This window comes from Nanorana parkeri, unplaced genomic scaffold (assembly GCF_000935625.1).
Source record: "Nanorana parkeri isolate BGI_ZX_2015 unplaced genomic scaffold, ASM93562v1 scaffold1226, whole genome shotgun sequence".
Lineage (NCBI taxonomy): Eukaryota > Metazoa > Chordata > Amphibia > Anura > Dicroglossidae > Nanorana > Nanorana parkeri.
Window position 1 is genome coordinate 357,448 of NW_017307494.1, and position 11,770 is coordinate 369,217.

An 11,770-nucleotide genomic window follows, 5' to 3' on the forward strand; every position below is an offset into this window, starting at 1 on the left:
GCCCCCCCCCCCCCCCATTACCTTATTCAGGGGGTCGTGCAGAAGAGATCATACATACCCAGTGATCCAGATGCACAGGCGGTCCTGTGCTGTCATCTCCGTCTCTGATGTCATCAGGGGGCCGGCTCTCTCTTCTGGGTTCTCTGCGCTCTGATGATGTGCATGCGCCATGGTGCTTCATTTCATCAGGGGGCCAGCTACAAGATCCAAGCATAGACAGCAAGCCCCCTGATGACGTGCCACGGTGCATAGGCCATAGATGACCCCCAGACCTCCTGGGATGCACAAGGGGGTTATGCCAGGAGGCTGCAGGTGCATGAGGTTAAAATCCAGGAGCTGTGGGAGGGGTTCCCCCTCAAAAAAAAGTATAATAAAACAAATGATAGGAGGGTGGGGGTCTGCTTAAGTTTTTTTTTAAATTTGCATTTTTTTAAAATACATGACTAAATGCACAACTTTTTAAAGATGCGCATAGAGTGTTAGAACCCCTGCCAGGTTTTTATTGCTATGGAAAGGTGAAAGCGAGGTGCTGGGTACAAATCTTTGGTGTCACTTAAATTTTCAGGGGATGTGATGGTTCTGGTTTGCCAGCTCTCCACAAAAAAAGGGGAAACTATTTAGATGGGGGGATTTAGAGATGTGACCTATAGTTGAGAATCCAGGTATATACAGTCAGGGGTAGGCAACCTTGGCACTTCAGCTGTTGTGGATCTACAAGTCCCATAAGGCATTGCAAGACTCTGACAGTCACAGGCATGACTCCCAGTGGCAGAAGCATGCTGGGATTTGTAGTTTTGCCTCAGCTGGAGTGTCAAGGTTTCCTAACACTGGTCTAATGAGAGCCCCAAACCAAGGAGCAAGAATCCAAAATCTTTAGAACCCCATTCTGGGATAGTTTTGTCTCCCCTCCTACCCCTCCTCTATCCCTACCCAAGGATTTTTTTTTCTTACCTCCTTGAAGCAAATTATAGTCCCCCTTCCGGGTCCCACGCAGCTGCTATTTCCGGGTGTGCGGGGGACCGCTATTCCGACACTGCAGATGCGCCCGAGACAAAATAAGTTTTTGCTTTACATCAAATTATAAGATCAAGGCTTGAAAGATTTTTTTTTTAGGGACAGATAGAGCTTTCTTTTGGAGGTATTTAATCACCACTGTGATTTACTATATAATGAAAAAAGTACCGTAAATTTCGAACAAAAAAAAAAAGTTTCCCCTACGTTATGTTAAAAAACGTTTTATTCTTACCCATATTTTCGGTAAAATATAAAAGACGGGGTCACGTCGGGTAAATAGACACCACACATGTCAAGCCTTAAAATTGCACGCGCCCACAAAATTGCAAAAAAACAACCACACCAAAAATGTGCCATAGGCGACGCTTTAAACGCTTTCACTGCTCATCAGTTTAGTGTTATCAGTGATTAATGGACCTAATGAGGGGGCTAAGAAGCCCCTATGTGATAGCTAAATTACATGACAGGTCCTCTTTATGGAGACATCAGGGGTCTCCAAGACCCCTAATGTCACCTAGGGACCCCCCGAGAAGCTGATGAAGCAGACATCTGGAGAGTGACAGCTGAGTGTGGAATGCACTTCCTGCATTCGGGGACCGGAGAGGAGATCAGAGGAGATCGTGTGCCGACCTCCCTTTAATCTCCTGTCACAGAGCAGCCGCACTGGGCACAGCGGATCTCGGGACTGGCAACGGCAGTAACAGCGGCTGCTAATACAAGCGATCGGGCATCTCTAGAGACTCCCGATCGCTTTAATGGAAAGCTCCCAGCCGGCCATTTAATTACAACGGCTGGCTGTGAAGTTACTCGTCTGCGCTCTGCCGTCCTCTCGTCACAGATTTCTCAAGCCCTGTATATGATGATCCTGGATCAAGCACTTCCTGCTTTGGGATCACAATGCTTTGTCCTTGTCGCCAACTTGTGCTCTTGTGTTGTCACCCAGCAGCTGGTCCTTTTTTTTTCAGGCACTTCCTATTATAGGGTGACAACTGTCTCCCAATTATGCTCCTATGTTGTCACTCTGTCACTTGTGTCCCTGGTGGAGACTACAAGTGCCATGCTGACTGTATGGTATGGTCCACAGCTGTCACTATCAGGAAGTCCAGCCAGAGGAATGATGTGTAGCCCATGCTGGGGCAAATAAATGTAGACAGGAAGTGGCTGAGAGAGGCTTGAGGAGATCAGCAGATGCCAAAAAGGGTTGTTTTAGCAAATGAAATGTTCATTTAGAGTTTACATCTACTTTGAAACCCCCGCGCCTATTGTTTATGGGTTTGTTACAGATGATTCTATGTGTATTATTTATCTCATGATTACCCCCCTATTGCGGTGTCTTCGTTGTGTTTGCATGCTACAATTTTCTATTTATGGGATCCAGAAAACACAATCTTTCTTTCAGGCTGCGTATGATACATATGTAACCGCAGTAAACGCATTTACAACACTTCAGCCTGAACAGTGCTGGATGTGTTGCTGCGGCCACAATGCTTTCGTTGCAGCAAAAAATATACAGCATGTCGCATTTGGCAGGCGGTGCTGCTTCTCAAACATGACCATTGCAATGAATGTAGCCCAACTACTCCTTCACCTGATCACTTGTACAATATAACCCTACTACTGCTTCATCCGGTACAACCACCCGATCACTTGTACAATATAACCCTACTACTGCTTCACCCGTTACAACCACCCGATCACTTCTACAGTATAACCCTACTACTGCTTCACCCGGTACAACCACCCGATCACTTCTACAGTATAACCCTACTACTGCTTCACCCGTTACAGCCACCCGATCACTTCTATAATATAACCCTACTACTGCTTCACCCGGTACAGCCACCCGATCACTTCTATAATATAACCCTGCTACTGCTTCATCCGGTACAACCACCCGATCACTTCTACAATATAACCCTACTACTGCTTGACCCGGTACAACCACCCGATCACTTCTACAATATTCCCCTACTACTGCTTCACCCGGTACAACCACCCGATCACTTCTATAATATAACCCTACTACTGCTTCACCCGGTACAGCCACCCGATCACTTCTATAATATAACCCTGCTACTGCTTCACCTGATCACTTCTACAATATAACCCTGCTACTGCTTCACCTGGTACAAAAATAGACAAGCTCACGGCTGCTATTGTGGTCACGAGTTTGTTTATATGCCACGGCTTCCACCCAAATAGTAGTTAACGTCAGTGGAAGAGTTCAAATAGAATGCATAACTAGTTCAAGGAAGTGCGTTGTTTCTTCAATAATTTCCAAAAGATTTTGCAAAAAAGTCCCCAAAAATCTGCCCACTCTGTTTACATCAGACATTGGTGAGCGATAAAGCTGTGTGCGGCCCTGCACCCTTTGTGTGAATGCGAGTCTGGGGATGACCTGACCTCTGATACCGTTTCCCAACAATTTGTGGTGGAGTATCTCACATGCTTTTGGTTTCTGTTTACTCTTTTCTTTTTTTGCACTTTGTTCTGCTTTTGTCACTACTGTGAAAAGTGAGTTTAGTATCTGCGACTGTATCAAAGTATCAGTGGCCTTCATCAAATATCACTAGAAAGAGTGTTGGTTTAAACCAGGGGTAGCCAAACTTTGGGGCGAAGCTACAAATGCCACGAGGCATTACAAGCCTATGACGGCCGCAGGTATGACTTCAGGAGGCATGATGGTATTTTTAGTTTCTCCACAGCTGGTCTACACCCTGCATGGCCTGTTTTTTGTTAAGTTGGGTAAATTCTACGAGTGAAAAGCTGGGATGAGATTTGTATGAGTAGGACCAAGGGTGCCAAAAACATGTTTCGCGACTTCAGGGCTCTTCCTCAGATATATGGCGTGGCTACAGACCATAACGGCTGAATCAGTCCAGTCATCAGTGGCGGTCCATCCAGTACAGATTATTTGTCACTGATGACCGGACTGATTGAGCTGACGCTGTCTGTAGCCACGCCATATATCTGAGGAAGTGAGCTGGAGTCAGGAAACGCGTTTGCGTGTTTAAATCAATATATACTACTGTATCCACAGCCCTTTGTCATCAAGACTTTGATTACACTAATCTACAGTGCCAACACACCCTCATGGGCACCTCTGTGACACTTCTCATTGACGGGTTTTTCTACATAAACATGCAGCATCCTGATGTCTCAGATTGGGCACCCCGGAGCACTGAGTGACCACCTTTACCTGTGTGGGGACACTGGTATCCCCCACAAGCTGCTTTAACCTGATGTAGTACCATGATCACTATTGTTACTTACCTACACAATGTAAGGCACCCAACTTATGTTCTTCATACCTTGTGCCTCTTAAAGGAGAACTATGGAGTTAAGGCTTTTCCCCATAGTTCTTCTTAGGGTAACGGGAGGACCCAAACTTGCATCCTCCCGTCACCCTAGGCTCCGTATACCGCGAGCTACAGGATACTGAGACGCCGCAGTATACCGCGAGCTGTAGTTTGCGGTATACTGAGAAGCTGCGGCTGAAGCGGATGCCGACAATTGTGCCGAGATCCGCCCAGCTGCGTGACTGACAGCTGGCTCTGCCTATCTAGAGGCAGAGCCAGGTGTACCCTCCCCCGTCCGTTCCACCAGTCAGCGCTGGCCGATCGGAGCGGGAGGGGGGAATCCAACAGGATCGAAGAGGTGAGCGAGCGCTGGTATGTGTTCGCTCACTTCCCGATCTACTGAGCCGACCTGTGATAGTCTCTTTGTCACAGGTCGGCTAGAACTATGAGGTAAGTGAAAAGCACTCACCTCATAGTTCTCCTTTAATGCTACACCATAAGGCAGGACTGGACAAATCGCAGGAGCAAGGAAGCCAATGCTGCTTGGGCCTGGTTCACACGTAGGCGGCACAGTTTTTGTGCGTGTTTAGCGTGCGGTTATTTGCGCATACAACAGTCTATAAAACGGACATACGTCAGGCCCACATGGTACTACTTGGCACCTGGGTTAACTCTTTTTTTTGTTTGTGGGTACGTAAGAAAAACAGAAAATGTGATGCCACTTTTAATGATGCAGAGACGCCCGGTGTTCTATCGAAAGCTCCAACTCGTCGAAATCTCCAACTACCTCTCTTCCGGGTACTTGCAAGTTGGAGATTTCGACGAGGCGGCGTTAGACTGCAAAACAGAAGGACTGACGGAGCTCTGTACAGCTGCAGTTTAACAATACTCAGCAGGTGGCAAACTCGACGAGTATTGTAAAAAAAGGTTTGCACGCATGCGCACCGTGACTGTACAGAGCTCCAGTCTTTCTGATCATGGGAAGTGAGGTAGTTGGTGATCTCGATGAGTTGGGGGTTTCTTTAGAACGCCGGGTCTGAGCTGATTGCTGGTTATCCTAATCATGTTTTTTCTTTTTTCTTTATAACAGATGAGCAGCAACAGTAATAAAAGAGCACCAACAACTGCAACACAACGATTAAAGCAAGACTATCTGCGCATCAAAAAAGACCCAGTGCCTTATATCTGTGCTGAACCCCTCCCTTCAAATATTTTGGAATGGTGAGTTCTCCATGATACCTGACATGTACAGCTTAGGTTGGTTGGTTTGCTACTTGGTAAAGGTATACCCTAATCCAGTGGTTCTCAACCTGTATAACCTCAGGACCCACATTTGTCCTTGTTCATTAAGTCGCGACCCAAGTCGCACTGCCATGGAATGCACAACATTGCGGTACCGCACGTTCCGTGCGATCGAATTGTGGGTGGGAAGTGCGTTTGGGGTCCCATTCAAAAGATCCACCCAGTCTCCATACCTTACAAGAATTGATAGATAGATAGATTTATTTGTCACATACACAATCGTACAAGTATGATATGCAGTGAAATGCTTACACGACTGCAAAAGAAGAAAGAAAGAATACATTTTAAATAAAACTTTTACATTGTAAAATAAATATGTGTTAAATGTAAATATTAAAATTTAAATTTGACTAAAAATGCTAATACAATATGGAATGTAAGTGTGCAAATGCCAACAGCAGCAATACGGGGTAAAATGAATTAAAGTGATGACCAGCAGTGAATTGACCTTTCCTTGACCATTTTCTTTTAAAGTGCGGATGTGCAGTAATGTGAGAATACTTATCTAATCAGGCAGTAGATTATATGACTATATAGAGGTCTGATTAAGAGACCGTATAGCCTGAGGGAAGAAACTTCTCCTCAGTCTCTCTGTGTTGGCCTTCAGGGAGCGATAACGCTTCCCAGACCTCAACAAAGAAAAAAGTCCATTGTTGGGATGGCTGAAGTCCCTCATAATCTTCCTGGCCTTGGTCCAGCACCGCTTGCTATAGATCGAATTCAGGTCAGGGAGTTTAGTTCGGATGATTCTCTCAGCTGCTCGCACCACCCTCTGAAGAGCTCGTCTGTCCTGCACGGTGCTGTTCCCAAACCAGGTAGTGGTGTTTCCCATCAGGATGCTCTCTATGGTGCAGGAATAAAAATTTCTAAGCACCCTAGCGGGCAGTCTGAAGTCCCTTAAGCGTCTAAGATGGAACAGACGCTGCCGAGCCTTTTTCACCACGGTGTTGATATGACAGGACCATGACAAGTCCTGCGTAATATATACACCGAGGTATCTGAAACTATCCACTCTCTCCACTGGGCTTCCATTGATCATGGGGGTCTGGTATTTTCTCTCCTGCTTTTTACAGAAGTCCACTATCAACTCCTTTGTCTTGCTGACATTGAGGAGGAGGTTGTTCCTCTGGCACCAATTCTCCAGATTCCTAATCTCCTCCAAATAGGCCGTCTCATTGTTGCCGGCAATCAGACCGACCACAACAGTATCATCAGCAAACTTGATGATAGTAGTAGAGTTGGTAGTGGCCATGCAGTCATATGTGTACAATGAGTACAGCAGGGGGCTCAAAACACAACCCTGCGGGGCCCCAGTGCTGAGGGTGAGGGAGGCTGAGACATATCTGCCCATTCTTACTGCTTGTGGTCTGCCAGTAAGAAAGTTGGAGATCCACTGACACATAGATGGGCTAATCCCCAGATGTTTCAACTTGGTGGTAAGTATGGAGGGAATTATAGTGTTGAACGCTGAACTGTAGTCAACAAACAACATCCTGACATAGTTGCCCTTCTTAGTGTCTAAGTGTGTGAGCGATATATGAAGGAGGTGGGTGATAGCATCATCTGTTGAACGGTTTGGCCGATAAGCGAACTGTAATGGATCTAGTGTGTTTGGTAGTGAAGATATGATGAAGTCTCTGACCAGTCTCTCAAAGCACTTCATCACTACTGGAATTGGAGTTGATCCTCAGCCTGGGGTCCAGTGTGGGCTGCTGTGCTGTGACAGAGCTTCATCCATATGTGCATTGCTTGTACAGTTCCCTTTGCATGTCCTATAGAGGTGCCGGGAGCCAGAATGTGACATTACTCTGGTCCAGGCACCTCAGCAGGCCACATGAGGGAGCTGTACGTATGGATGCAGCTCCCTCGCGGCCATAGCCCCAGCCCATCCCACTTCAAGCTGACACTCTGCACCGGGCAGCATATTTTAAATGGCTGTTTGGCCAGTGCTGCAAAAGGAGGAGGCTGAGGAGCCTCATTAGAAAAGTGGAAGACATGTGGCGACCCACTGAACATGGAGTCGCGACCCACTTTTGGGTCACGACCCACCAGTTGAGAACCTAGGCCCTAATCCATGCTGAAAATGAAGGCATGGAATGTATACAGCAGGGTGAGCCTAACTGCCTAGGACTTTTTATCTGGTAGGTGTTGCTGTTGTGCACCCGGCCTCCCTCCTTCCAAAAACCACCTTGCTGCTGGTAGTCTGGTGTTCTGAGAACACTATATAACTTACTGGCTTTTTTGAATGTTTGGATGTTCCTGACCCAGCCCACTTTGTTAGACAGACCTTCTTCCCAAGTGCCAGCTCATTGCTTACATCAGGGCTGAGGGCTCTTGTTAGGAGTACTGTGATGTTTTTCAGAAGCTCCCTGCCGGCCCCTCCTGCCAGCAACAAGCTACCTTCATTGCATAGAGAAGCACAGAGGCCTAAAATAAGGGATTTCATGAAATCGGAAAAGTTTTATTCAAAAATCAATTGACATGTTGATGGAGGAACCGGGGGAGGCAAAAGAAGATTAAAATTCAGCTTTAGAGTTCAGGGGTAGTTATGGTCTAATGCTACCAGTTTTTTATGGGATGTTTCCTCTGCGTTCGTGGGATGTTTCCTCTGCGTTCGTGGGATGTTTCCTCTGCGTTCGTGGGATGTTTCCTCTGCGTTCGTGGGATGTTTCCTCTGCGTTCGTGGGTACTACCATATGGAGGTTGATGTAAATGGTGATGAGAACGTCTGTTGCCCTGCATTGACTTGTACACAGCAGATGTGCTAATGTCACTGTTCAGTGCATCCTGTACGCAGTATCCAATCTGCTCCAATGTACCTCTTGTGAATGTAATGAGATCCAAGTAACATGAAGGTGTCGCTGATTGTCCATGTACACTCCGCCAACAAAGGTCATGGCAGTCACCTCTTGCCAGCAGCAACATCTGTATCCTGGAAGATCGTACACACAGGGTTACCACACTCCTTTATTGGCCTTCAGTAGTTCTAGAAGAGGACATGATGGCGACATAAAATTGTGTTCTGTCTTCATGTGTTTGCTGACATTGTCATTAATGAATTAGTATAAATGTTTCCCTTGATGTCTCCTCCCCTAAACAAATAATACGAATAGGGCTGCTGATGTTATTGGTTTATACAAGCGGTGATGAATCCATTCTTTCCGGAAGACACCAATGGATTTCTTGCTGCTACTCCTAGTATAGCATTCAGTGATCGTGTCCTGTATCTTGCCTCTACGCCTAGTACAGCATTCAGTGATTGTGTCCTATGTATCTTGCCTCTACGCCTAGTAGAGCATTTGGTAATTGTGTCCTATGTATCTTGCCTCTGCTCCTAGTACAGCGTTCAGTGATTGTGTCCTATGTATCTTGCTTCTACTCCTAGTGTAGCATTCAGTGATTGTGTCCTATGTATCTTGCTTCTACTCCTAGTATAGCATTCGGTGATTGTGTCCTATGTATCTTGCTTCTACTCCTAGTATAGCATTCGGTGATTGTGTCCTATGTATCTTGCTTCTACTCCTAGTATAGCACTCTGTGATTGTGTCCTATGTACCTTGCCTCTCCACCTAGTGATCATTCAGTGATTGTGTCCTATCTATCTTGCTTCTACTTCTAGTATAGCATTGTGATTTGTGTCCTATGTATCTTGCTTCTACGCCTAGTACAGCATTCAGCGATTGTGTCCTATGTAACTTGCTTCTACTCCTAGTAGAGCATTCAGTGATTGTGTCCTATGTAACTTGCTTCTACTCCTAGTATAGCATTCAGTGATTGTGTCCTATGTATCTTGCTTCTACTCCTAGTATAGCATTCAGTGATTGTGTCCTATGTATCTTGCTTCTACACCTAGTATAGCATTCAGTGATTGTGTCCTATGTATCTTGCTTCTACTCCTAGTATAGCATTCAGTGATTGTGTACTATATCTTGCTTCTACGCCTAGTAGAGCATTCATTGATTGTGTCCCATGTATCTTGCTGCTAGTTCTAGTATAGCATGTAGTGATTGTGTCCTATGTCTCTTGCTTCTAGTCTTGGTATAGCATTCAGGGATCGTGTATCTTGCTGCAGCTTCTAATGCACATTATGAGAAGCTCACAGTGTGCAGTGAAATCAGAGGAAGAAATTTCAGTCCATTAAAGGAGTCTTTAAAGCTGAACCTTCGGTATTACACAGGTGTAAACATGCCAGGTTATTAGGGGTTAAATGGCATACATTAATATGGCAGAAGAGGACCTGTAACATATCACACAGATGACTTGTGCAGCGTGTCATTCGTCCTCTGGCTGTATGAAGGCCAGAGAAGAGTTGCATATATGTAAACTCACACGTGGCACAAACAGTCCCAAAGGCCGTGCGTGTGGAAGGTTTGTTTACCTCGCACAAACAGTGCGGCTGTTGGCTTGTCTGACGGCCCATTTTATTGTGTTTCGGCTTCCTCTCCGGTCAGTGTGAGCTCATTCCAGTTACCAATGTGAACCCTACAAGTTTCTGTGCTATAAATTCCTGCGCCAATCTTTTGTAACTATTTTACCTTTTTAATATACATCCTGGTAAAGCGCAGGCACAGCTTGGAAGTGATTGTACTTGTCTTCAGATCAGTTACTTGTGTGCCTGGTTAAAGTGACACTAAACTCTAAATCTGAAAAATGCATTCAAGTACCTCAACTATTAACAAAAATGTATCTTATTTGTGTAACACTCGCCTATAGATCCTCCAATCATCTCTGAATTAGTGCTGACACTGTCCTTCCTTCTGGAGGGGGGCTACTTTTGTTCTCCATGGTCCCTGTGTGTGTTGTAAAGTAGTCACTGCTCCAAGCTCACTCCTGTGATGGACTACAATCTCATGTTTAGTTTACTAATTTGTATTGAGATTGTAGTCCATCACGGGAAGGAGCTTGGAGTGGTGACTACTATACAGCACGCACGGGGAGCATGGGGAACAAAAGTAGCCCCCCTCCAGAAGGAAGGACAGTGTCAGCACTAATTCAGAGATGATTTGAGGATCTACAGCCGAGTGATACACAAATAAGATTCAGCTTCATAAATCAAGTATGTCAACTCACCAGCAACGGTATTGTAATAGAGCAGAGAAAACACTCATCTGCTCCTATGGCGTACCTCCCCTGCTGGCACATCCAGAATCTACCGTGTTTTGGCCAGCAAGAAGGTGATGCCATAGAAGCAAGCAAGAGACCTAACCCCACACTTTGGGCTGGATTCTCTTTGTGGGCACAGGTTAATTATCTGGAATTATTTTTTTCTATTGGCTGTATAGATAAAAAAAATAATAATAATTCCAGCTGATTGGGAAAGGAGAGATGATGTCATACTGAACACAGGCTGCAGATCAGACTTGTGAAGGTAAAGGGGATTGTTACACAGAGTTTTCTCCGCTGTTACCTAGAGATTTCTAAGGATCTGTGCTATGAGAGGAAGCAATACACCGCTTAGAACAACCTCCATGTGCAGGTACTGTAAGGTCTCGTTCACACCTAGGCGTATTGCATATGCGCGTCTGTCGCGCGTTTTTTTCCCCGCGATTCGCAGTAAAAAAAGTTGCGCGTTTCCGAAGGCTACTTGGCTGTATCCCGATGGAAACGCGCAACAAAACGGCCCAAAGTAGTACCTGTACCTTTTCAGGCGTGGGCCGTTTTGTAGCGCGTTAGGGACGGGCGGAAATACGCCAAGGTGGGAACGAGACCATTGAATACAATGGGATTTATATTTTTGAGCGTTTTGTAGAGCGTTCGTCGAGCGTAGAACGCGCTACAAAACGCTCAGGTGTGAACGAGGGCTTAGATGGATTAGTACGAGACATGGCATGGGTCACTTGAAGATATTAGAAGAGCAACTCCAGCTAAAACTTTTTTGGGGAACAGTGAATGACTCTATTAGTTATTTTTCACTGCAATCTGTTTCTCCTTCATTTTCTAGGGCTCATATATAGTTGTGAATGTTATGGGAAGCCATTTCTCAAAATATCCCTTATTTTGTTTTAAGATAATGATGTTTTAAGTACAACTGACTGTTTCTATTCATTTCTTTAGGCACTATGTGGTTCGAGGTCCTGAGATGACCCCTTATGAAAATAGGATTATTATTATTATTATTATTATTATTATTATTATTATTATTATTACAGGTATTT

At 45.3% G+C, this 11,770-nt stretch overlaps 1 protein-coding gene across 3 annotated transcripts in view; it reads left to right on the top strand.

Annotated features, from left to right (window-relative positions):
* Nucleotides 1-11,770, top strand: part of UBE2J2 (ubiquitin conjugating enzyme E2 J2) — a 20,311-nt gene that overhangs the window by 2,107 nt on the left and 6,434 nt on the right. For 2 of the 3 annotated variants that reach the window (XM_018568671.1, XM_018568670.1), the window contains exons 2-3: nt 5,404-5,534; nt 11,670-11,708. In XM_018568671.1, the coding sequence (XP_018424173.1) occupies nt 5,404-5,534; nt 11,670-11,708 (170 nt within the window). Of the gene's footprint in view, nt 1-189; nt 290-5,403; nt 5,535-11,669; nt 11,709-11,770 lie in introns of all 3 variants that reach the window. The other variant, XM_018568669.1, reaches the window with a different exon arrangement.